General features: G+C 39.0%; 1 protein-coding gene across 18 annotated transcripts in view; it reads left to right on the top strand.

Moving 5' to 3' along the window:
* The window catches only part of ANO3 (anoctamin 3), a 262541-nt gene that overhangs the window by 21127 nt on the left and 217261 nt on the right, over window positions 1-24153 (top strand). For 5 of the 18 annotated variants that reach the window (XM_080593086.1, XM_080593082.1, XM_080593068.1 and 2 more), the window contains 2 exons: window positions 7984-10526; window positions 22825-23551. The exons of 5 other annotated variants lie outside the window; for them this stretch is intronic. In XM_080593086.1, the coding sequence (XP_080449212.1) occupies window positions 23398-23551 (154 nt within the window). In that variant the 5' untranslated portion in view covers window positions 7984-10526; window positions 22825-23397. Of the gene's footprint in view, window positions 1-7911; window positions 10527-22824; window positions 23552-24153 lie in introns of those variants that run through there. 8 more of the 18 variants (XM_080593070.1, XM_080593084.1, XM_080593067.1 and 5 more) reach the window with 4 other exon arrangements.

Below are 24153 nucleotides of genomic sequence, written 5' to 3'. Positions count from 1 at the left end.
TGGACCATAAGTTCTTTGCATTGAGTTCTCAGCTCGAGGAGCTAAATTCTTGTAATGATACTGAATATTTATCGCTAGCTACCTTGAGCTTTCATTGTATTTTTTAGCTATAGAGTAAGTTTAGCAAACATGTAACATCAGTATTAGCCATGGTGAACACATCTTACTTTTCCATGCATATTCAAATGACTTAACCTGTAAGTTAGTATAAATCTTCATAAATCAGTGCATGCATGTTCAGATTTCCAGTTTTCACATGATCTTCCTTTTTACAACTTTTCTGTAAACCTCCCTTCCACATGCACACACAGATGTTTCTCATGTGCTTATTACCTACGGGAAAATGGTGAAAGGTGAACACTTCTCCAGAACAAAGAAAAACTAACTTGCTTTCCACTTTCTGTTTTTCAGTGTTGCTATGCACTTACTGCCACTCTCCGATGTGATATGTGTTTGCTACTGATGTAATCTGTCAACTGTCCTTACATTTTTCTGTCCATGTAATAAAATGCTGTGTGTCACAGTTGTTTTTTCTTCCTTCTCTTAGGATTTACAATTCTTAAAGGTAGGAAAGATTTAATGAAATCATAAAATTTTTGAGAACTTCACATAAAGTACATTTGGAGAAATGTTCCCCAGAGCTGTGAAGCCACAGCTACGCAGCTACCAAAAGCAGAAGGAATTTCCTGCTTGGGGCAGGATGAGGGATGAACTCTGAGCATCCCTAAGGAGTTGGGTGTAAACCTGGGCTTGGCTCTATGTACAAAGCATGCTCTAATATTCATTGTATTACCTATGTATTTTATGGGTGGCATAGACCATCTCAAGCCCTTGGCAAGCTTAACCTTGGAGATTTTCCCTTGGAACAAGGGTTGTGCAAATACTGGTTGTTAATTAACAAAAACAATATTGTGCATATTCCTGCTTTGATTTTTTTGAGCTCCTTCCATGGGACATCTGATTTTTTTCCTATTTATTTATTTCATGTGTTCCATTGGCCTAATAAAGGCTCAGTGTATTTGCTTTCTCTATATATCAAAAAGTCTCTTCAGAACACCCAACTACTTACTGAGGTTTGAGCTTGCGTGTTCAAATCTACAAGAGGCAGTAAAATCGCTCCCTTCAAGTGCTGACAAACTGGAAGACAGCCCTCCACACCCCCTTTCCCTCAAATAACTGACATATCCCGATCAAACTGAGCCCTTGTAAAAATGAAAATATGTTCAAGTGTCATGGGTGAAGGATGAAGTGTGGTGTGTTATGTACTATTGCTATTACAAGGCAATGGAGAGGAAAAGAGGTAGTGAAACAGATCTGTGAATCTACACCTGTTATGGACTTGATTTTTCCTTGGGTAATTGTTATATGTGTAAGGTTATGGCTTAAGTTGCAATTGTGCAGCAGAGTCAAATTTATTCAGACATATTAAACATGTCAGAAGTGTCTTAATTTTGCATTTCTGCCTCAGAAGGCCCTATGATCAAGGTGTTACTGCAACTCAAAACAGACAAAAATAGAACATAGTACATATGAATTGACAGCATTCCCAAACAGAAGTATCTCTAGGATTAGGGTTTTATCAGTCCATCCTTCGTTGGGCTGAGGAAAAAACTCCAAATGTTCCTATCTGTAATTGGGGAAACGGATTTCTGTTTTTGCGTAAACCACCAGTATGCCCTGATTTCTGGTTCTGTCTGTAATTTTTCCTCTGGCTATAGATGCAGACTTCATAGATATGGTTAAACAATGTCCAGATAAGATTTCCTATAATCATGCTTGATTCACATATGCTCTTAACTATACATGTAAACAGATCACTGTCAGACATGAAAGAAAGGAAAATTGCAAGTCCTAAAAATTTTATTTTCCCGAAGGTTTGACTATTTGGAAAGGGAGCATAAATCATAAATGGCTTTAGCTCCTTTAGAAATGCCATTTTACCCTTAGTAAGTAAGAAGTTTGCCAAAACATTGTCCCACTTGTATTTCTGGTGTTGTACTAATTTTAATATTCATGAAGTGTTAAAGGGAAAAACAAGTAAGCACACTGTTTTTTCACTGCCATCTAAACAGGCTTGGGGGTGTGGGGTTAGAACAGCTTATAGGACATGGATTACTCAAAGTCAATGACAGGTCTAGAATACCTTTGGTTTTATTTTCATCTCAATACCTACAGGTCAGATAAGGCAAGGAGTTTGCATCATGGTTCATTATTTGATAAATTTCAGGTTAAATTATCAGAGTGAATGCTGATTGGGTATGTAGTGCTGCTCAGGTTTTGTATGGAAATTTTTGCATCAGATCCTGTAGGAAAATGATGGAACAAGCAAGAGCAGTACCACTAAAACAGGGCATATTTGACTTGGGGAGAAAGTATTATGCAGGCTGTGTGAAACGCTTGCTTTACTACTCTTTCTATTATATATAGGGACTGGAGTAAATAATGCAAGTATTGTGCAGAGTTCCTCTCAAATACCAAACTCAAGATTGACTGCCAGACCTCCCTGTCTTCATTTTCATGATCTATTGCAGGATGTCGTATGTTGAAAACTCTTTTAAAAAAGCAGTCACAGGATTATCTTCTCTTGATTATCTTTTCACTGATGCAGAAGGAAGCCTCAGACATCTGAATGTAATCCCAGTTTGTCACTACAGTTCATACTTGAAATTTCTTGACTCAAGACATCAATCCTCTGTGCAAAACAGGTGTAAAGAGCAATTCATTATGCTTCAGGAAAGATTTGCCTTACAGATCAAAGCCTGAAATCTGTTTTTTCTTAAACAAATTGCATGCTAACATCCACTCTGAAAATGTGCTGAGAGCTATAGCTTTGAGTAGTGTCAGATCAAGTGATTTGCATGGCTTCTGAGTGCGTTAGGCACAGTTTTCTTAACTGTTTTTCCAATCTCAGGTAACATGCCTTCTAAGGGAACTAAACAAAAGAACTGAGAAAGCTATTGAACTCCAAGTATGATTAACTATGGGTCAATGATCTGATAGCTTAATTGGATGGAAGAGGAGAAATTGACTCTAAAAGTGCTGGCACAAGCTTGAAGTCCCTATGGCTAATCATCAACTCCTTTCAATCAGTGCAAGCAACACATGATTAGAAATATATAAAAAAAAAAAAAACTTTTGGGTAAAAATTATTATTCAAAGCTTGCTACAGTAATCCAAGTTTAGAGGGGAAGGTGTTCACTGGCTTTTGAGAATATTAGATAAATAATGAAATAGTGGGAGTGGTTTAAGATTTGGACTGTTTTAGCATCTCTCAGTTTCTTCAGTGCTTAATTATAAGTCAAGGCACAAATGTAACAGTTTGTTGTTTCTTTCATCAAGTATTCAAAAGAAAGCATAAATGAATGCTTGTTTACAGGGTTTGTACCAAAACTCTTGAACACGGCCTTCCGAGTGCTTACATAAGTTGGTGGGTTATAATTATAAAAGACACTGTTTTCAAAAGGAACCAACCACAGTTTTTTTGCAAAAATGCTTTGGGGAGAAACAGTTCAAGAAATCAGTGCTAATAAATGTTTTTTACTTCTTGTTGATAATAGAAAAATAAAGGAAAAATGTTTTAGGCTGGAATATCTAAATACTGAGCCTTATTGAAACAAGTTTCAGACCACAATGTCAAATTTGATGGTCACAATGTTAAGAAGTTGCATGAAGTGTTTTTCTCAGAATGTGTGCAATGTTTAAAATCCAGAGCAATGTGACTCTTTCAAGCTACTGAAAAGCTAGTGAAAGCCAAGGAGTTGTTAAAGACAGATACCCGTGTTGTTATAGTTGCAAATACTTGGTTTACTTTTTCATATTGAGTGAGGGTTAATCAGATAAAGATACTTGTATTGGTTTGCAAGTGACTGTCTGCACTCAAAGTTGCATGATGTGATAAGCTGTTACTGCTCCCAGTGCTTGTTTTATTCCTAGCATTTTCACACAACTGAAGACTATCACCTGTTGGAGTGTTTCCTGTTGTTTTACCCTTCTACTCCTAAAAGACTTGACTTATCCCTTTTCTTTGTGCCTTTGACCATATTTTTCATCTTGTAACTTCTGCTAGCGTCTTCTATTTTTCCCCTAGTACCAGGAATTAACTGCATTCAGTTGAAGTCTGTATCCTGTCATCTACAGCTTCACTGAGAGCCTATAGCATTCAACATCCAGTAGTTGTACTAGGTTTTTAAAACTGTTCCTGTTCCTTTCTAGGCACCTATACAAAGGGTTCCTATACAAAACATGCATTTGACAGTCACGCTAGTGATTGTTGCACACAACACTTGGAAAAGCAATTAAATGTCCAACTAAAACCAATTTAATTACCTTGTTTTGTACTTTCTGTCAAAAACTTCCAGTTCTTCCAGTTTCAGTATCTGTTGTGACTGCATGGAAGCATGTGGATTTTGCACCTGAAACTGGTTATGTGGGTTCAGCAGTAGATGGAAAGAGAAAACACTAAGATGAATTTGCAGGAATAGTATTTGTGCATTTACTCATGTGTTTTCCTCTAGAGATTGTTGTTTTATGGTAGATTAAGAACTTAGTACAAAAGCAGAAGCCTTGTTTCATGTAGCAGTTATATTACTGCGTTTTTTACTACTGTGAGGAGGAAATCAATTCCACAGGTCAAAAAACATTTCCTTTTTATAAAGAAAGCAAAATGTAGAGACTTTGTCTTATGAAGAATTATAGTGTTGTGGCAAATGTACACATTCATGAGCATTAGGAACTGTCCCTTGCAAAACACATATTTAATAAAGCATAAATGAGCAGTTCTTAGGGAAAACTGAAAGAAGGCAGCATTTCCATAAGCCAGAAATTTTTTTTGTTATAACAAGTTCTTTTTAAAATAAGGAGCATGGGCAGGATGTTCGCAGTGAATTCTGCGAAATGCCACCAGGGTGGACTAATGTGCTAAAAGAAAGCTACCTCCTTCAAGTTCTATATTCAAAACCATCATTTCGTATGACAACCATTTTGCTCTCAGGCCTGTTGTTGCTGCTTGGCTCATTTTAGTTATTTATGAGGTAATTACATTCAGCTTTGAGTGTGTAATGGAACAAATGATTCCCCTGGCTCAAATAACTTTGTTCTGCTGCAGTATGGCAGTCCCATGCATAGAGTGCTTGCTGTTCAAGTTGGTATGTTTGTTGGTACCAAATGGTTTTATGACAGTAACATAGAAAAGTTGTACAGTTCCTTAAAAATTCCTAGCTTAATGGCTCAATTTGTGAATAACTGGTATTATCTGTTTATGGCTTGGATCACTGTGGCATGACTTAAAAAAAAAAAAAGACAATTAAAAACACTTAACCAGAAAGATTATGGAATCTGTATCTCCAGCTGTCTGGACATAATCCTGGACAGGCTGTTCTGGGTGAACAGGCTTGTGTGTGCATGTAGGCTAGATGATTTCCAGAGGGTCCTTGAAATTAAATTTCTGTGAAGAGTTGAAAGTCCAGGACAAGGAAGAAATTTCCAAGAGCTGTCCTGCCCCAGCTGAATTGAAGGTGGTGGGAGGGTTGGGCAAGGTGATGTCAGTGCTGCAGCTTGCCTTGGTGCTGAAGAGGATATGTGAGAAGTAGCATGTGCTGGGATGATGGCGTCGTTGGCTGCAGGCCTTTGCTGTTTCAAGTGTTTACACAGAGCGCTTCCTATGGCTGAAAAGTCCAACTTCTCTTGTACTTCCCCCTCCCTACCCTGGCAAGGTTTAATACTGTATAAATTTCCTTGTATTGTGTAATTCCAAAAACCCATGATACAGGATAATTAGTAGTACAAAGTGGTGTGTCTACTCAGAATTATGAAACAGCGTTTTTTATCTTAGTAAGTTTGCTGAGATCTATACTCCATATTCAGGTGGGACTTCTCAAATCTTGAGAGATCTGTTAGGACAACCAGGGAGGTTGCAGATTCCTCATCCCTGGAGGTTTTCAAGTCGAGATTAGATGAGGGCCTGAGCAACCTCCTGCCTATGGCAGGAGATGAGAAACCAGGTGAGCTTCAAGGTCCCTTCCAACCAGAGCCGTTCTAGGACTGGGAATATAACTATAACTTTGCAAAATGATAGCTCTTAATCATACTCAATGTACTCTCTAAAGTAGATATTGATATTCTTGCTGAAACTATTCTTTAGTAAAGACCAAGTGTTCAGTTTTGAAGTGCACTGGTGCCATCTTGGTGCAAACTCTCAAGGCCTACTTCACCAAAAAATAAATACTCTGCACAGGAAATCTGTGCCTAAGAGCATTGCAGGTACAGTAGTAAATATAACCGAGACTAGTAAACAGTACTTGGCAAAAAGAATTCAGGTTTTCAGCTAAGTAGCATTTATTTCACAACGTAGATTTTTGGGGAGTAAAATGTTTTGCTGTTCCTCTTTTTATCTAAGTAGTTTCAATGAAATGTTTGTCTCATAGTACATCTGTAATGTCCAAGTTCTGAAAATAGTGATGTGTAATACAACATGATCAAAGGGTTCTATTAAGCAAATGTCTAGTGCAGTATGTGATCTAATAGAATCTCCAGAAGTACTTTCAGACTGATTTTTTTTATTGAAGAACTAATGAAAAAAGTAGTATTTCAAGTCTAGTAACTTGTATAGTGCTATTTTCTTCTTACCAGAAGTTTTGTGATGGGCATAATGATAATGAGGAAAGGATAAGAGGTGATAGGAAAAAAAAAAAATGGGGTCAGGGTGAATGAGAGGTGGAGATGAGAACCACCTGAAACCAAAATCTTCACTGAATACTTGAGATATGAGTATATAGAAAGAGTGAAGCTTGAAAACCAGGCATTTCAGTATGCTAAGTAAGCCTTTTTGGTACATGTCAAACACAAATGAATAAGTAATGTAAACCAGAAGTCATTTTTCTTGGGCTTTGTGCTTATATCGTACCGGGGAAAGATAAAGGCAAAATGAAACTGTATACATGCAAAAAAAAAATAAATCATTCCATCCACAGAGGAATAGAAACCAATGGAAATTGGTTGCTTTTCTTTGAGAAATATCTTCATCTGAGTATCAAACTACATATATACAACTTGACATTCACTTAGTTAGTTTTACTTTATAAAACTAGAACTAAGGGCTTTCAGTTTTCTCCTGTGTATTTCCCAGATAAAATGTGGGAGTTAATTTAAATGAGTAGCTGGTGTGGATTTATGATGCACCATTACGGGAAACTGGAAAGGGATTTGAGCAATCCTTAATGTGTTTTTTCTATTACTTCTGTACAAAGTGTTTGCGCATATATGTATTCATTTTGTCTCTAGGTTTATACTTTTCCTCCATGTATAAGTGTAACTCGACAGCTTCAAAAACAAAAAGTGTTTTGAATGAGGAAATGAGGTTTTTGCATACAATGAAGTAAAAAACTTAGTGATCAGAAATTTGGACAAAATGTACTTACTAAATGCTAGAGGCAAACTTCTGGGCCTCTAGTAGATGATAGCACAGTGATCAGTACTATTAAATGTAAGTGGCTGCATGGACAATAAGGATTTTTGTTACAAGTGATCTTTTTCCATTAGCATCGGTCAGGCTTTTTCCTGCACTATTAGAAACACCGTTTATAGTTTTCATGTAAAATAGTGACTTTTGCAGATGGAAAGGAGTCCTAAGTAGCAAGTTATTAAACTTGTTGGAACTATTAACTACTTTTAAGTATAAATTTCAAAGATGGAAGTATGCCCTCTAACATTATGTGAAACCTCTGACTTACTGAAAATTATAAACAGTCTGGAAGGGCTTATGCTAACAGATAGCTGAAGATGTTTGTAAATCAAGGATTAAATGATAAGGCTTTAAAAGCAGAGAAAAATGGTAAAGATAAATGGAAACACAGATCTTTAAGTAGAAATTAAAAGCTGCGTATAGTCTACAATGTAGCTTTAATTGCTTTAAAGCCTAGATGAAACAACTGTGCCAACCTTGGATTAAGACCTACCTTAATTTTCCACGTGGCTTCTGTATCTCAGCAATTAAGGTCCTTCTGGATTGTGAAAACTCTGCAGGCTGACTTCATCTTTCTTCTGGGAACTAAACAGTGTGGAGTTCTCAAGGAATTCTTCATTTTCCTTGAAGATGGTTGGCACTCTGCAGTAGAAGTTGATATCCAAGCTCGTGTAGACACAGATGTGCTCCAGAGTCTCCTTACACAAGAAGACATCATATGCTAGAGCAAGAATAAACCCCCAAAATGAACATTCTTTAGCAGCACTTCTTAAAAATACTGTCAAGTTGGAGGAATATTTTGGATTTGCAAACACCAATGAAGTTGTTCTTTCTTTGTATCTTCAAATGTACAAACACCTCTTTTTCTTTACAGTTGAAAGGAAGCCAGAGTAGAGCTTACATAGGTATAATACTTAATGTATATTTGAATACAAATGTTTGTTACAAGATTTCCCTTCTTTAGTATTCATAAATCTTGTTTTCAGAGGGAAATCGTGCACTGAATCTTTCATAACATGTTCAAAATATATGAAGTTGCAGAAACTATACCAATTGAATAGTTCTGCATAGAAAACTAAGATCTGAAAATGCAAATGGTTTATAAATGTTAATAGCTCAAATTTTTCACTGAGTTCCTGGCTCTTGCCATATTTGGGGGGAAATAAATTGTTAATGTAAACTTCTCAGAGGTAGGGGAGAAGGCATTTGAGCAGTAGCAGATTGTGTCCTGTCCGGGTCTGTTTTATGTTGTAAGGGAAGCAAAGCAGATAATGAGTGTTAGCTCTTACACTCTAACACCTATGTGAGTTTCAGTTGTATGAACAAACAGGAGTTTGCTAGCCTGATACAAATTGAAGGCTAAGGGTTACTATAAGTGAACAGAGGTGTATGTTATTGCAGATCAGTGAAAATATTAAGTGTAAATGAGTGAAAATAGTCTTCTCAAGCAGCAGCTGTGTTGCTGGTCCTTCTGTTTTCCATCATTTAAAAGGACGCTTGCCTTAGGGCAGGGGCTCAGAGGGTGGGATTCTAGGACAGCATGTTAACAGGCTCTGGTTCCATTGCCTACCTGGTCCAGCAGAAGCAGGTAGTTTGGTTTTGGCAACCTAGTTATTGCAATGCCTATGCAAAGTAGATCTGAAATGCGATGTGGCAGTTTGAGGCATAACCACCCTGTGACAATATCAACAGGTCTTACTAATTCTGTGAGGTCAAAAAATCAGTGTCACAAATGGGAAAGTGACATAGTTGATCTCAAACTGGAGGCAGTACTCTGACTGGTTATACGTAACCTTGTAACTGCATTACAAACAGTGGGGAAGAGAAGGAAGATGCAATGAACTTGAATACTGTGAGAAAATTAGAGTGTATTTTGAGGTGGAGTCGTTTTGTATGTGGAAATGAACTGAAAGTGTCAGGAAGTTACAGTGCAATGTTATTGAAAGGGAAATGGCAACTACACTGGTCTTTCTATAACTTCTTCCTATAACTTCTTTCTTCTTAGACATGACAAACTATCTTGTGATTTAAGAACTTGATGTGGTTCCCTACAGGAAATTCTTCTTGAAGTTGAAGATGACAGGGATTCATCCCAAGTGTTAGAAGAAAGGGTTGAACAGGAAGTTACAGTAGATAAGTTGAAATCCTTGGGAGAGATCAGCAGTGATATTCTTAAATAATGAATTTGGGGATTCTGAATATTCATTAGGGACCTGAAAACCATAGACGAGACAAAGTAAAAATATTTATTGTGCTAAGGACAACCCAGCATCTCACATTATGTGACTTTGTTGAGAGAGCAATGGGAACTGGAATGAAGCTTATCAATGGATAACTTTCAGCTGCTGACGTGATGGAGCTCTGAAAGGCACTAATGTAATTTTAGGGGATATCAGGCAAGACTTTTCGATACATCTCTGTTGCAGTTAGGGAAGTGCTAGTACTGCAGCTTGAGGCTATACAGTATCTAAGTACTGTGTTAAAGCCTGACTAAAATTTTCCAAGATAAGTGAATCCAAACAGGCTGCTGATCTTACGGAATAGAAATATAAAATCCACAAAGCTGACTAACTTGTCTTGGGTTAATGAAGGTAGTTTTCCAAGCCAACTACAAGTACATACAATATAGCTAATTCCTTTCCTTTTCTGAAGCAAAAGTAGTGCCACAAGACTAAATACTCTAAAACTGGTCCTTGTGTAATTTAGAAATCTTATCTAGATTTTCAAGTAGTGGAATAATCTTCCTGGTGGGACTGGGTGCAGAATACAACTTACACAGAGGAGGAGCTAGGTAACTTCATGGAAAGAACAGAGTAGGTGAAGGTCTTGGGAAGATTAGAATTGATTTAATTCCTTGATATCTTCAAAAAGTTGTGAAAGGATTAGGCAGCACTTGCACTATATAATTCTGTGACTATATCTTGCCTTACAGGAATCAAGAAGTGCTTAGCTTTTGTTGCATGACATGTCGTAAGGTTCCTTAATGATTCTTTCATTGTCTTCTCTGAAAACAGGGGATGGAATCGCTGTCCGTGACCACCAGGGACTAGGTTCGAAGACTTGAGTGGTTTGTACTGTCCTTGTTTGCCAACACAAACTTGTCAAACTCCAGTTTCCATTCACTTGACTGCAGAGGTAAAGATGTAGCTCTGAAACAGAATTTTCAGTAGTAAAAATGATCCCCTTGGGAGCCACTTAAGAATCAGTCATTTCTGAAACTGAAACACATGATCCTTATACATTGGACAGGATTTTGAAGTCTTCTTATTTCAAGTCCATGATAGCCCTGCAGGCTGTTATCACTGAACGGAAGTCAGCTAGGTCAGCTAAGCTTATACAAAATGCCTTGGGCAGATTTCAGTAAATATGAGAAGATTTCAAGTAGTTAGGCTTGTTTTGATTCCTTCTCTCCCAAGCTATTAGGTCCTGTTCCTGAAAGCTTCTTCCTTTCTCATGCAAATGAACTAACCCTAATGTCAGCACAATTTTTTTCATTTATAGCCTTTTCTTCCTCATTAGGTCTTTGTCTTGGGCTAGAAAAGTGTTTGGTACCCTTCACTGGTGTTGACAAAGAGGATTTGTGCTGTTTGTAGGTGTCTTTTTGCTTCCTGAAGTCTTCACGTTGGTCCTCATCTTCTGAGGACTTGGATGTCTTTAGAATTTATCTTGTGTTCCTTTTATTAAAAAAAAAATAATCTCAAGTAGACTGAAGTATTAAATCTGTGTATTGTATTGCTTGGGTTTGCTTGTATCCAAGATGTTTTCTCTTCTAAGGTGAGAAAATTTAACTCCCTTAGAGTACACTGTAGAAAAGCATCATGCTATAGGGAGCAATTGAGAGTGATTTTGTTATTGGAGCATACCTTCAATTGTTGGCTCAGCTTTCCACTGTAATTGATATTATTATCCCCCTCTACAGAATCACCTGTATAATAATACTCTATAGAATGAGTGCAAATGGAGGCATCTGGCCTCATCTTTTTGCAGAGTAAGATCTGTCAGCAGTTCAAGGGATGCTCACTAAGACTAGAGGCCATAGCATAATGGTGAAATGAGGATTTGGTTGAACAGACTTCAGAGAATCAGTGTGTGCTATGGTGGTGTTGAAACTGGATTATGTTCATTTTCACTCTAACTTCAAGAGAGCTATATTATTGTAATTTTTGAGGTTGGTATTTAAAAAAAAAAGTGTTTGGGAAAGAATTAAAAAATGACTAGGTGTGGCAGTTCTAAGGCTTTTAATATGTCCAAAGGCTTTTATCTGAAACAACACACTTCTAGCTGCCTGTCCAAAGTGTCTGGTAGGGTATGATATCATGCTGGCAGGGAGAAAAACATTCAGCATAGGGAAACATGGGGACACACAGGTCCCTCAGTCCTTTTCTGGAGAAAACTTCATGCTGAAGGTGCAGCTCTGCAGGCTCCGGAGCTGCCGCACAGGCCTGTTTGTTGTGTATGTGCATGCTCCAGCCATGTTCCCTACCCCTGCTTGTACCCTCTTCTCTATGGAAATACTTACAGGAGGAGGCTGCAGACAGGCAATGCATGTGCCATTGCAGTTTTGTAAGTTACAAGGGAACAAATTTTCCAACATTTGGTATAAAACTGTCCACAGTAAGTTTTGCTGCAAGCAGTTCAGGTTTTGTTATATTGGTGATGTAGGATGTTTAAGTCAAAGTTTGTCATACAACAGTTTTTGAAAACTGAAATACACAGAATATTGGGGAACATCAGAGCTTGAGAGCTCACATAATTTTCAAAAATAGTTCAGCTGTTTCTATACTTGGCAGGTCTTTGACCAAATGGTGTTGAAAAACTTTTTGTGAATGTTAAGCAGTCTGTGCAATGCTTCTCACTATCCTAGTGCAACTGAATGCATGAATTGCCTTATCAGAGGCATCTTCCAGAGCAGAACTTCTAACATAGTCACCCCTTGGAAGTCTGAAATCACAGAATGCCAGCCAAAAGGTTAGTTAGAATCAGTGTTTTTCCCTGGTAATGAAGAGCTAATTTCTAAGAGGTACAAAAGGAATTCTTTCCTCTAAACAAGCCCTGATGTTTTGGTGGAATTATGGAATAACACTGCATTCAGTAAAATAAGTAGTTCTTCAGCTCTTTCTCTGAGCAGGAACGTTCTGGTAGGCAAACAGTTGCATTGTTTTTATATACTGTGATTTACGGAAGGATTTTGACAGTACAGGCAGATAGGATCAGGGATTGAGAGGAAGGGACCAAGAAAACAATTGCTGACATTGTAATAGCTCTCTGAACACAACAGCTGTGGGGCGGGGGGAATATGGAAAATTTTTATTCCTTCATGTTGGGACTTGTGAGAACATCACTGAAATGCCAGAGCTGACTCTGACATTTACTTTTGGCTAGTGGTATGCTCTCTATAGACAGTGAACTGCAACCAGTGATACAAAGAGCTGAGTCACAAAATTACATGTGTTTGTTTCCTCCCCAAATTTCAGATGTACATACTGTAGGCCTTCCTGTTACTAAAAGATAAAGCCAGATGGGGGGGTCGGGGGGAATGCCTTCTCTCTGGTTAAATTGCTCTCTGATATTTCCCATTACCTTTCTGTTCAACAACAAGCATATACTATCATGAAGCAAGTCAGACACCTAGTGTCTACTTGAAATTAAGTTGTTGAGCAAGCCTATCATTCATAGGCTAAGCATGCTCAAAGTGGCTGCCTGACACTGAGGAAATAGTGTGCATCTAAAAGATTGTATGTGTGAATTTTTCAAGAAACAACTTCAGTAATCTGATGGTAAATGCAAATCCAACTTGAAAAAATGCAGATGTGAAATAAACAGTTGAATGACTTAGTGCTTTGAGTAACATGAATTGTCTGTAAGGACATACTATTGCATTTTACAAAATGTTATTTTTAAGTAAGCAGTAAGTGAAGGTTTGAGGACTGTTTAATTTCCTGTTGCTTAGGGAGTACTTACTATGTTATGCTTAATGTGTCAAGTTCCTTAATAGGCTATCTTCCTAGAGTTTTGTGAACCTAGGCATCTCTGTTTTGTCATAAAAATAAATTTTTCATACAACTAAATGTTTCTGGAAACCAATTGAATATATGCTTGTCTGTGTGGGTCTTTAAAGTATGAAAAATAAAATATACTTTAATAGTTTCTACTTTTATCATAAATAAGGTAGAAACGATATTCTTGATGCCTTTGTTTGTGAGGAGGTCATTACTGGAAACAGAAAACAGCTGTATAGAATCTCAAAACTTGGGTGAAGTTGTGGTTGTATTATGATACTTGCTTTAATGAGATAAGTCTTCATTTAGAAATTTACTTTATTCTGTTTAATTTGATGTGTGTGGTGGTTGGCTTTTTTTCAGTAGTAGAGATTTTAGCCTCTGGATGTGCAGTTCAAATAAGATCTGGTTACTGACTACCTTAAAAAGGCTTGATTGAGGTTTATGCGTAGTATACAATTTCATCCTTTTGTTTGTGTCAATATTATGGATCCTTCAAATTCAAAAATGCTGAGGACTTAATGACGACTATTTAAAGCTGTAAATTTAAGTGTACACAGTGCCGGTGGGGTTGAGACCTTGAGCTTTCTGAGGAGATGAATGCTGTAAATGTTATTGATTATACAAATGACTTTGTTAGAAATACAATTTGAGTTAGAGAATTTTGTCTTCAGGTTAAGGAAAGGCCACAAAAAATGTGGTGAGTGAGACTACTAGATTTGCTAACATTTCGAGAAATGGGGGAAAAATCATCTTATCAAATCATCCCATCATGGTATGGTGTTCTCAATGTGTACAATCGAATCACTCCCTGATACACTAGATCCAGTTACCATGGGTAGAATGAGTAACGTAAGCTGGAAATAAAGGCTGAGGGGGAAAAAGATGTTAGGAGTCCAAAAATTTGCTTATCTTAAAGAGCAGAACTGAGGCTCGGTCAACTTTTAAAGGCTTATGGAAGGAGATGGTGTTCAATAGCTCAGCTGGAAAGGTCCAACTGCTTGAGCACTTCAGGGCTATCCAAAAGTTGAAGTATATTAACTGCATTATCCAGATGCCCCTCTAACACTGATAGGCTAGGGTATCAACCCACCTCTCCAGTAAGCCTGAACCCTAAGAAAACATCTTGCCCAAAACCTTTAAAATGTCACACTGAATTTGGTAGAAAGCTTGCAATTCATAAAAAAAAAAAAACAGCTGTTAATTCCTAAAGCACTTGCCAGACTTCTGTATATAAGTAAATGGGAATTGGGATGACTGATTTCATACTCTTATGCTGAAATGTTCATGAAATGCAAACATGTAAAACTCAACCCCGTTAAATTGAATCAAGTCTAAGTTCTGTCAGTGTGATTTGAAGTGTGGAGATTAGTCTTGGAGAACCTGCCCTGCATCTATGTTTGTCTGCACATAAGAGTTGCTATAGACTAATTAAATCGTTAAAGAGACCTGGTTTGATTTTCATGCCCTTTACAGTCCAATGCTACTTTGTAAGGTTACAGCTATCACGGAGGTCTCTTTAAACTCCAAGGCATTCTATTGCACCCGTGAATACCTTAGATGATATTTAAATTCCACAATTGACATCTAAAATTATTTAGCTGAAGTTACTAGAAGTAATGCATAGCTTTCAATTTTGTTTTCGCTAGAAAGTAGCTCAGAACTAGAAAAATACATGAAGGCCTTTAGGAACTTTGTCAAGCATTGTAGAGGAGATTTGAGGAGTAATTGCTTTGTAACTAGGGCATGTTTCGGTTTTGGACTTTGCCACCAGTTTCCTATGGGGCTGATCTTTGTTTCATTTATCTCTAAGGACAATTAGATTACAATGTTTCCTGTGCAAGTGGAGAAAGGTATGTTTACATGCCACAAGCTTCAAAAATCACCTCATTAGATGGTTAGGAAATGCCTGGAAGAGCAACTGTTCTCCATAATTGGGCAAGACTCTTCGTCTTTCCTATTGGTATTTCGGTCTTTGCTTCAGGCTACAGGCAACACCTCAGTGGAAACAGCACATAGCTTCAACCACGTGAACGTTTTGTTAGCAACTGCAAAAGGTCTTTATGTGTGACAAAGCATAAGGTTTATAGTGCACTATGGGAAAAGTCTCTTACCCAAGTAAATATCTGATATTACAGTGAATGCATCTATATAAGGGCAGAGTTAGGATTATGTGCCTCCTTTCTTCCTGTTTCCAGAAAAGATTTTTTAGACAATGCTGAAAAGTAGTTACTAGATAAATATCAGTAATGTGTAATAGGTCATCCTGGTTTTAGCTTGCTGGTATCTTCAGCATATCTATCTGATATCTATCTGGCATATCTTCATTAGTGGTCTCCCCTCACCCTCTTAGAAAGTAAATTAACGCAAACTTCCAAGTATTGTTTTCTTATTGATAATACTGTAATGTAAACTAATTCCAGCTGTCACTGTTGCTCACAAATGCAAATGATCCATTTTGTGATCGATTTTGCTGACTGCATGTTAAAAATCAAAATCAAACATAATTAGAAATGTATTAACATTATCTAGGAACAAAAACACGAGCATTTTGTTCAAGACAAAATAGGTTTTTAAAGACTCAGCAGTATAAATGATCCTTCTTGCACTTGAATGACGGAGTATGTTCTAGATGCATTTTGTATATATATACGTGCTGGCAAGATATAATAAGTTTGGCTTAAATTAAATTTAGATAACGTATTTCTACAACTAAGAAGTGTTAAGATTAAAAAGCCTTCCGGTTTTTGGACTGCAGTTCATTAAGTGCATGTCTGCTTTTAATGGTATTCCCCAACTTATTTCCCTATTATAATTGGTAAAATTAGGTGATCACAGTGTGTGCTGTCTGGCTACTTAATTTTGTTCTTTCTTCCCTGGGGAGAATGATGGTCACTGTGTCCTATTTTAGGACGGGTCTTCTTTGAATCATGCAGTAATGCTTTTAAAACAAAGAATTGCAGTAAACTCAAAAGGGAAATTGAAGTTTTTATGGGATAGTTAATTCATAATTAAATATTTCCTCCCAACAACCCTAAATAAGAAAATGGGAAGTAGAAAACTATGCTTTTAAGATGGATTATTCAATATTGCCAGCAAAGCTGTTTGCAAAACATTTAAATGTGTTAATTCATCAGCAGAGTGTAGCCAGAATTGGCTCACTTTTCTACCAGCTCAAAAAAGATAAAGATGATATAGTAAAATAATCAAATTCAAATAGTGCCTCAATTGATTTAGCAGACAGTCTGAGGTATTCCTGGGTCTGTAACAGAAGACAGATGGAGTTTTCTTCCTTACCTCTTCTTACAATGTAAATAACCACTTCTGTGGAAATCTAAACAGATAGCTCTTGAAATAATTGATAGGATAACATTAAACATGTGCTATGGTAGTATAAACTTTTTTGCTATTTAAAAACTGTTCTGGTTCATTACAGCACGCTGTATTTATGGTCTCTTTATGTATTAGGTAAAACAGCATTTGTTCTTTAGGTATAAATGAAGTTCTTTCTCTATGCATTGAAGCTGTCTCTGGTACAGATATTTACAGTTGCTCTCAACACCATTATTTTTGAAATCATCGATGTTAAGATGTGACTTGAGAAGGAGAGCCTCTGTGCAAAGATGTTTTGAGTCAGATGCTTTTTCTGTTGTATGCCTTTTCTGTTGAGAAATTCTTTCTGGCCCTTGATGTAGTGGGTTGTCTGTGACCAAAACCCTCAATAAGGATTGTAGCTATTTATAATAGAAATGACATTGTTTTATATTGGACCTGTTTAGATTTTCTTTGTTAGGAGTTGAAAGGTAGGAATTCAGAACTAGTTCTATTTTGTTCCTTTCTTGCCTTCTCACAGTTTGAGGTCAACAAACATCCAGGAATGAGACAAATTAATTCAACTGATTAATCAATGCTTATCTTACTGCTTCTCTTCCATGTTGTTTGGTTCATCTGGGAAACGTGTGGCCAGATGCAATTTTTTTTCCTTGCAGTGCACTGAAGCCTCTGCTTTTTTTTGTCCATTGATCTCTATCAGGTTTGCCAATGAGCTGGCATATGATGATGGTGCACTCTGTACACACTTCCGCCATATGGGTTGTGTACACTGGACTTCATCTGGATCTGTGGATATTTGTGCGTCGTCTAGGTCCTTATAAATTACCTCCTGTATGGCTAATTCCATCAGGTACTGAATTCCCTTCTCCATGGTGGTCCAATTGCCTGGTAGACATACAAGTTCTTCCTTGAAGGGATACCTTTCCTTCCCAGCTGACAGGAGACCTCTCCAGAGGCTGAGAGATCGTGCTCCATCTCCAATTGCTTTGTCAATGTCTGCATCTCTAGCAAGGGATCCCAGCCGCCTGGCTTCCTTGCCCTCTAATTCCACACAATTGGCTCCGGTGTCCCAGCACCGGAGCAGCCAGGTGACAAGCTGCTCACCTATGCAGCAGCCAAAATCTTTTCGCACATCTCATAGCTCACGCTGGTATAGGGTTCGGGTAGTTACTGTTGATTTTTTGACATTCTCATCTTCATCCTCCTGCACCTTTGATGGCCCAGCCTCGTCTTCTCTATACCTAGACCTAGCAGAAGACTGTCTGCGTTCTAAACGACCTGAGTCTCTATACCATTTTTTTCACCTTGTCTACAGGGACAACTTGCACTGCTACAGCATTTTTCTCTGACCCAGCCACAGGGGTTGGAATACCCTCTGCAGGGGCAACTTGCACTGCTACAGCTCGTTTCTCTGACCCAGCTGCGGGAGCTGGAGCGGCTGCAGGGTCTGTCACTAGGTTGATAGTAGCATCAATTGCAGCTCGATAGGCACAAGCCAGACCCCAGCACGCTACAGTGATTTGTGTCACTTTGGAACTACCAGAGTCATGACACCTTTTTTTCAAGCATTCTACCAGTTTTTTAGGATTTTGCAGTAGTTCCGGGGTGAATGTCCAAAACACTGGAGGTGCCCACTGCTCTAGAAACCTGCCCATATCCTCCCACACTCCCTGCCACTCGCAACTATCCCGCCTCAAGACAGACCTCCAGATGAGATTGCTAAGTAGTTGTTTAACCTTAAACAAAACCTGAAGCGCATTCAGGAGACATAACAACAAGAACATGCTGGTCTGAGTATCCCAAGGATATTCAACATCTTGGAGAACCACCATAACTAGCTCGGGGGATAAGAGGGTGGTGAAGGAGAAAGGGAGAATGAACGGGTAGGAAAAAATATCTTCCCCTGTCCTGTCCACAGATTGACTCCCTGACAAAAAAAGGCAATAGGTGTAATTGCTAATAGTTTCCCAGATATGGTTTCTAAAGTATAGAGTCGATGACAAGTGCTGAGTACAAATACCAGGTTAGAGTCATGACCAGAAATCTCATCATTTCATAAGCCGTTGTTACACCGCACAGTACCATAACAATCTTAAACCAGGGCCCGGAAAGGATAAACAGCGTGACAGGGAGCACATACAGAAAGTAACGCGCTATAAAACTCAATTTGGAAAACAGGCACAGCAGACCGGAGATTAAGGCAATCAACATCGTGACTAGCAACTATTAAGCGGGTCCAATACTTATACCAATTTTAGTTTAACACACTCTGGTCAAATCTGTCGTTATCTCAACCCTTCGGGCCCCACGTTGGGCGCCAAAAGGACTGTTGTGGTTTAACCCGGCCGGCAGCTACACACCACACAGCTGTTCGCTCACACAGCCTCTGGGATGGGGGAGAGAAACGGGAAAGTGAAGCCTGTGAGTTGAGATAAAGACAGTTTATTAAGACAGGAATATAATAATAACAATAATAATAATAGTGATAATGATAATAGTATTACTAATAATAATGTGTACGAAACAAGTGATGCACAATGCAATTGCTCACCACCTGCTGACTGATGCCCAGCCTATCCCCGAGCAGCTGCACCCCCCCCACACACCCCCCCCCGGCCAGCCACCCCTATATATTGTTTAGCATGACGTCAGATGGTATGGAATACCCCTTTGGCCAGTGTGGGTCAGCTGTCCTGGGTCTGTCCCCTCCCAGCTCCTGCTGCACCCCCAGCCTGCCCGCTGGCAGGAGAGAGCGAGAAGCTGAGAAGTCCTTGGCTTGGTGTAAGCACTGCTCTGCAACAATTAAAACATCAGCATGTTATCAGCGCTCTTCTCATCCTAAATCCAAAACATGGCATCCTACCAGCTACTAGGAGGAAAATTAACTCTGTCCTAACTGAAACCAGGACATCCTCACTGCAAAGGCCTTGCCAATTGCTGTTAGACTACAGTTGGCTTCCTGAATAATGTAGTAAGGATAAAAACTATTACATGAGAGTTGAGATGCCAAACACCTCTGATGAATATGTATTCAAATAAAGACAGTGCAATTCTAAGCAGATGCCACACAGCAATCTCTAGATTACTTCCTATATTATCAGTGGTTGGAGCATGTTAACCTTGTAATATAAGCAAATATTCTTGTCTGCTGTGTTCTTGTGTGTAGCCTTGTTCTAGGAAGGTGATAACTCATTTCCTCTGTTTTGAACATCTTGTTTATCTGTGGTTCAAATAGGTATGACAAGAGGTTCAAATTAACACACAGACTCCCCACTGACACTCTAACAGAATAGTCCCAGGGAATAGGCACAGCTCTGTCCAAGCTGAGGTCATTAAGCTTGAGTCTTCAACTAAATGAAGGCCTAAGCACTGAAACCTTGGACTAAGGGAGAATTGTGTCAATGCATCTTCATTACCGTATAAACATGTATTTCTCTTGAATTAAGAGTTTTTTCACACAAGACAATTATTTGTCTTGACATTATCTCATTTTTAGTCTTTGAGGAACAAGTATTCATAGCTTGGTTCGGCATGACTTGAGTTTTAGATCATAGTATCTGAATGGTTCATGATAATTAAATTTCTATTATCTCTGAAATACTGCTAGTGGTATAAACCCTACTTTCACATTCCAAAACCTGCAAATTTTTATGCTTTGTTGACAAAGCATGAGAACCGTGAGATTACTGTAAATAACTTGCCAGTATGTATACGTGTTTGACCAGATGTGTTAGAGTATCTATTCACAGAAACTTTAAGAGTCAAATTACTTAGAGACTTTCGAGGAACAGCATGTTTTGGTGCTTTTGATTGTTCAGTTAAGTGCCTATATGAGTACCTTCAGGCACTTAAGGTTCTGAAAATGGTTTGTTCCTATGCTATTTGCTAAGATTTTGTTCTAATACCTTGCCAGAAGGGACAGTTGGATAGTGTTTCTTTTTCCTCCTCCTTACTTTAAACCTTTTGGCAAATAAAAGTAGTATTAAAATAGATCAGGCTCCTGGTTTTGCCATCTACTACTGTTGGTGTCGAAAGAGGAATGAGGATGCTAAGGGAGAGATGCCAAAGATGCTGTACCATACAGGACTTGAGCTGCTCACAGGTTGGCTCAGCCCTGCGCTGTCAAAGCAGGTGCAGTGTTAGGCCCTGCACCTCTGTTTTGCTTTACTAACATGGAAATGTCTATAGGCATCTGCTGCCTTTCAGGCCTTCCATGGGCCACAGGGAAAAGGAGAGTAGGGTTTATCAAATTTCACCACTAGGTAACTGCTTTCAGTACATAAACAAATGAAAAGTAAATAGTTGTGAACAATATGCTGTCATCTTCTGCCACTGTAAAAAGGATGATCCTTACTTGTTAGCACAGTTAGCATGTATTTCAGGGTATTTACACTCTGTAATGCATAAACAGTAAAACAGTTTGGGGAATCTCTAAATTGATTTTAAAAATGATGAAAAGCACTGCCTACTGTTAACATATGTATAAACATGTAAAATAAAGAAAAAAGCTCATACAAATGAAAAACGGTCATACTGCTAAAGATTTGACATGCCTTAGAGTGATTTGTGTATTCAGAGTTACACAGTAGCTATGTAGAAAACATAATAGAAACATAATTAGATGCTTCATTTTTACAGTAAACTATGCTGAGTTCAATGTCTTTGGAGAAACCTAAAACATCAGATACAGACTTGTACAGGAAGTAAATTTGTTTGCATATGCTGGAAAAAATCGCAGATACCCAGCTAAGCGTAGGAAAATGTGTCACTAACAGCCAGCATTTTCAACTGGGGGAAGATGGTTTTTAGAATATCATCATGTTACTTCAGCTATCAATAGCAGTATAACCAGACTTCATGTAATTAAAAACTGAAATAGGGTTCTATTAACACTGCTGTATGTCTGTTCTGCTCTTTTGCCTTTCTTGGCGTGAGTTGTGCTGGAATTGCCTTTCGAACTATGTAACATTGGCTTGCTTGTTTTCCCTGTTACATAACCATTTCTAAAGCTTGGGGAAGTGCTGTGATTCTTTGACCAGGCTGTCTTTTTTCCCCACCCCAATGTGCATTAATTGAAGTGAAATGAAAGAACTGCTTCAAATTATTTCTGGCCTCTTGGAAAGCCTCCCCTGTGACTGAAATTCTTTTTTCAGTGCCACTTGCCTGTTTCTCTACTTAGTAGCAATAGTCTTGTTCTACACCTGGGTTTCTTGCTTTGGTTGTAAGTCACCTAGACAGTCTCCTCTTGCAAGCTCCCGTAAATTGGAGAAGCGTCCCACTGGATGTTTGGGGTTTTCTTGGTTGACAGCTGGGTGCTGCTTAAGGATATGTTTCCCACACAGACACAGGGGAGCTCTACCTGCTCCCAGTCGGCACAGGGATTGGAGAGGTAACTGCCAAAGGCTTGGTTTTAAACGAGGCTAATGTTAGCTGGGGTTGCCCTGGCAATTTCTCTCTCCATCAACTTGAGTTTACAGATTAGGGATTTGTCCCCTTGGTACCATTTCAGGGACTTTTTCCTACAAACTGCGTGGCCGCATAGATGTTTCTGCATTTACTTCTCTTTCCTGCTAGCAAACAAGATAAGCAAGTGATAGGCAGCTAATACCTGATGTATCATCCACAGGTGCCTTTTCTCTAGTCAGGCTTGGTTTTTTCCTAGCACAAACTGGTGTGTGGTGCACTTGGAGGAATGACGATTCCTGCTTTGGCAGCTCTGCTGTCCTGCAGGGGAACTTGGAGCCGTGCAGTTTCCCCCGCCACCGGTGGGTGCCTCCCTCGGCACTGGTTAGCGGGGTCTCCAGCCGCCGAGGCAGAGGCTGGAACGAGGGGAGAGGAGCTGAACGGGTCTCCGGAGTTCTGCCGGGGTTTATTTGTATCTAAGCGTGAGGAGAAGTGCAGAGAAAGCTTACAGGACTGAGCCGGTTTGCTTAACGTTACTAAAAGCGGTTTTCCTAAAAAGGAGCTTGCTATAATCAAGGCTTAAAAACATGGAACAGAGGACCCAAGAGCTGTTTGTTGCTTGTTTTCAAGGACTGATGGAGCGTGTGGGGTGTCTGTATCTTGCTGCGCGCATCCCGGACGCGGCCCTGAGCGCTCACCCAGGAAACCGAGCTGTGGCAGAAGCAGCTTCCCCCGTGCAGCTGCCAGGCTGGCGTGCGGGATGCACTTGTGTTCATTGGTACTGCTTAGCCCCTCCCAGCTGGACCAGCGGGTAACAAAATGGGAATAAGACTCTTAAAGTTAGTCCAGAACTTAGCGGAGATACAGATGTCTCCGCTTACCTTTTCTATTTTTGTACCAGCTCCACAGAAATGTCATAATATTGTTGTCACTCCGAGAAGAGAACTTGTTAAAGAACTAGTTTCCGACACTCAAGAAGAGCTGCACTATGTAGCAAACGCTGCAGAGCTGGAAGAACAGCTTCATGGAAATGGAGTTTCTCAGTCATTAAGGAAGTTAAAAGCATTTTGCACTATTACGGCTTGGGGAAATATTTTTATGATAGGAAGTTATTTTTTCCCCACACCGCAAATAAGCTGAAGTTAAGGTGGCTTGTTCTTTTATTGACTGGTTTTTATTGAGTTACGCCGAGACTGTCTCACAATGTCAGCAGTGCTAATTGAACTGGATAAACTTTCTTCAGATGAAATTGAGAGCAAAGAGGATTCCAAGTCAGACTTTAAGGAAGGCAAATCAAGTGATTTATGTGCTGTTCATCAAGGTTTTCAACTTCACTGCTCACGTTCTGCACCAGCTGGTAAGCCTGCCTTTATATGAACTGTTTCCTCAGCTCTGTGTTCATTGACTCCTGTAACATGTGAGTGAACTAAAAGACCAGATGAGCAACACGGTAGTCTTTGCTGTCACATGTATGCAATCTGAAGTCACTTTTACTTACGATAAAGGGTAGAACACGTATGCAAACAAACACCCTTTTCAGCATCTTCTGAGCACTCCAGCATACAAGGTACTGCTAGAAGAGCCCAAGAGGCTGTTACCTTGTATTACATTGATCGTGATCTGTATGTGGGTGCTAATGTGGTTCTTAACGTAAATCAGAGCAGCCCGAGGAGCTGTGCTGGCATTACGCTTGGAACAGTGCGTACCTAAGGTGTGCCTCCTCTTTGGCTTTCCTCTGGCTTTTTTTTATCATGTCAGGGCTTGTAAAGTGGTAAGTGTGCATGCTGTAAGGCTCTTCCATGACTATGACTCATCTATAGGTTTTATTTTGGGGCAGGTGTTAAAATAGCTATATATAGCTAGTCTAGCTGATATAGCTAGAACAACCCCCCCAAAATGTCAATTAACTGAGCATCTTGAAACTTGAGTTTCTCTAAAAATTCAGTCATGAAAACATAA

The sequence above is a fragment of the Anser brachyrhynchus genome, assembly GCF_964034855.1.
Source record: "Anser brachyrhynchus genome assembly, chromosome: 5".
NCBI classification, from domain to species: Eukaryota; Metazoa; Chordata; class Aves; order Anseriformes; family Anatidae; genus Anser; species Anser brachyrhynchus.
This window is presented reverse-complemented; position numbering and strand designations above follow the sequence as displayed.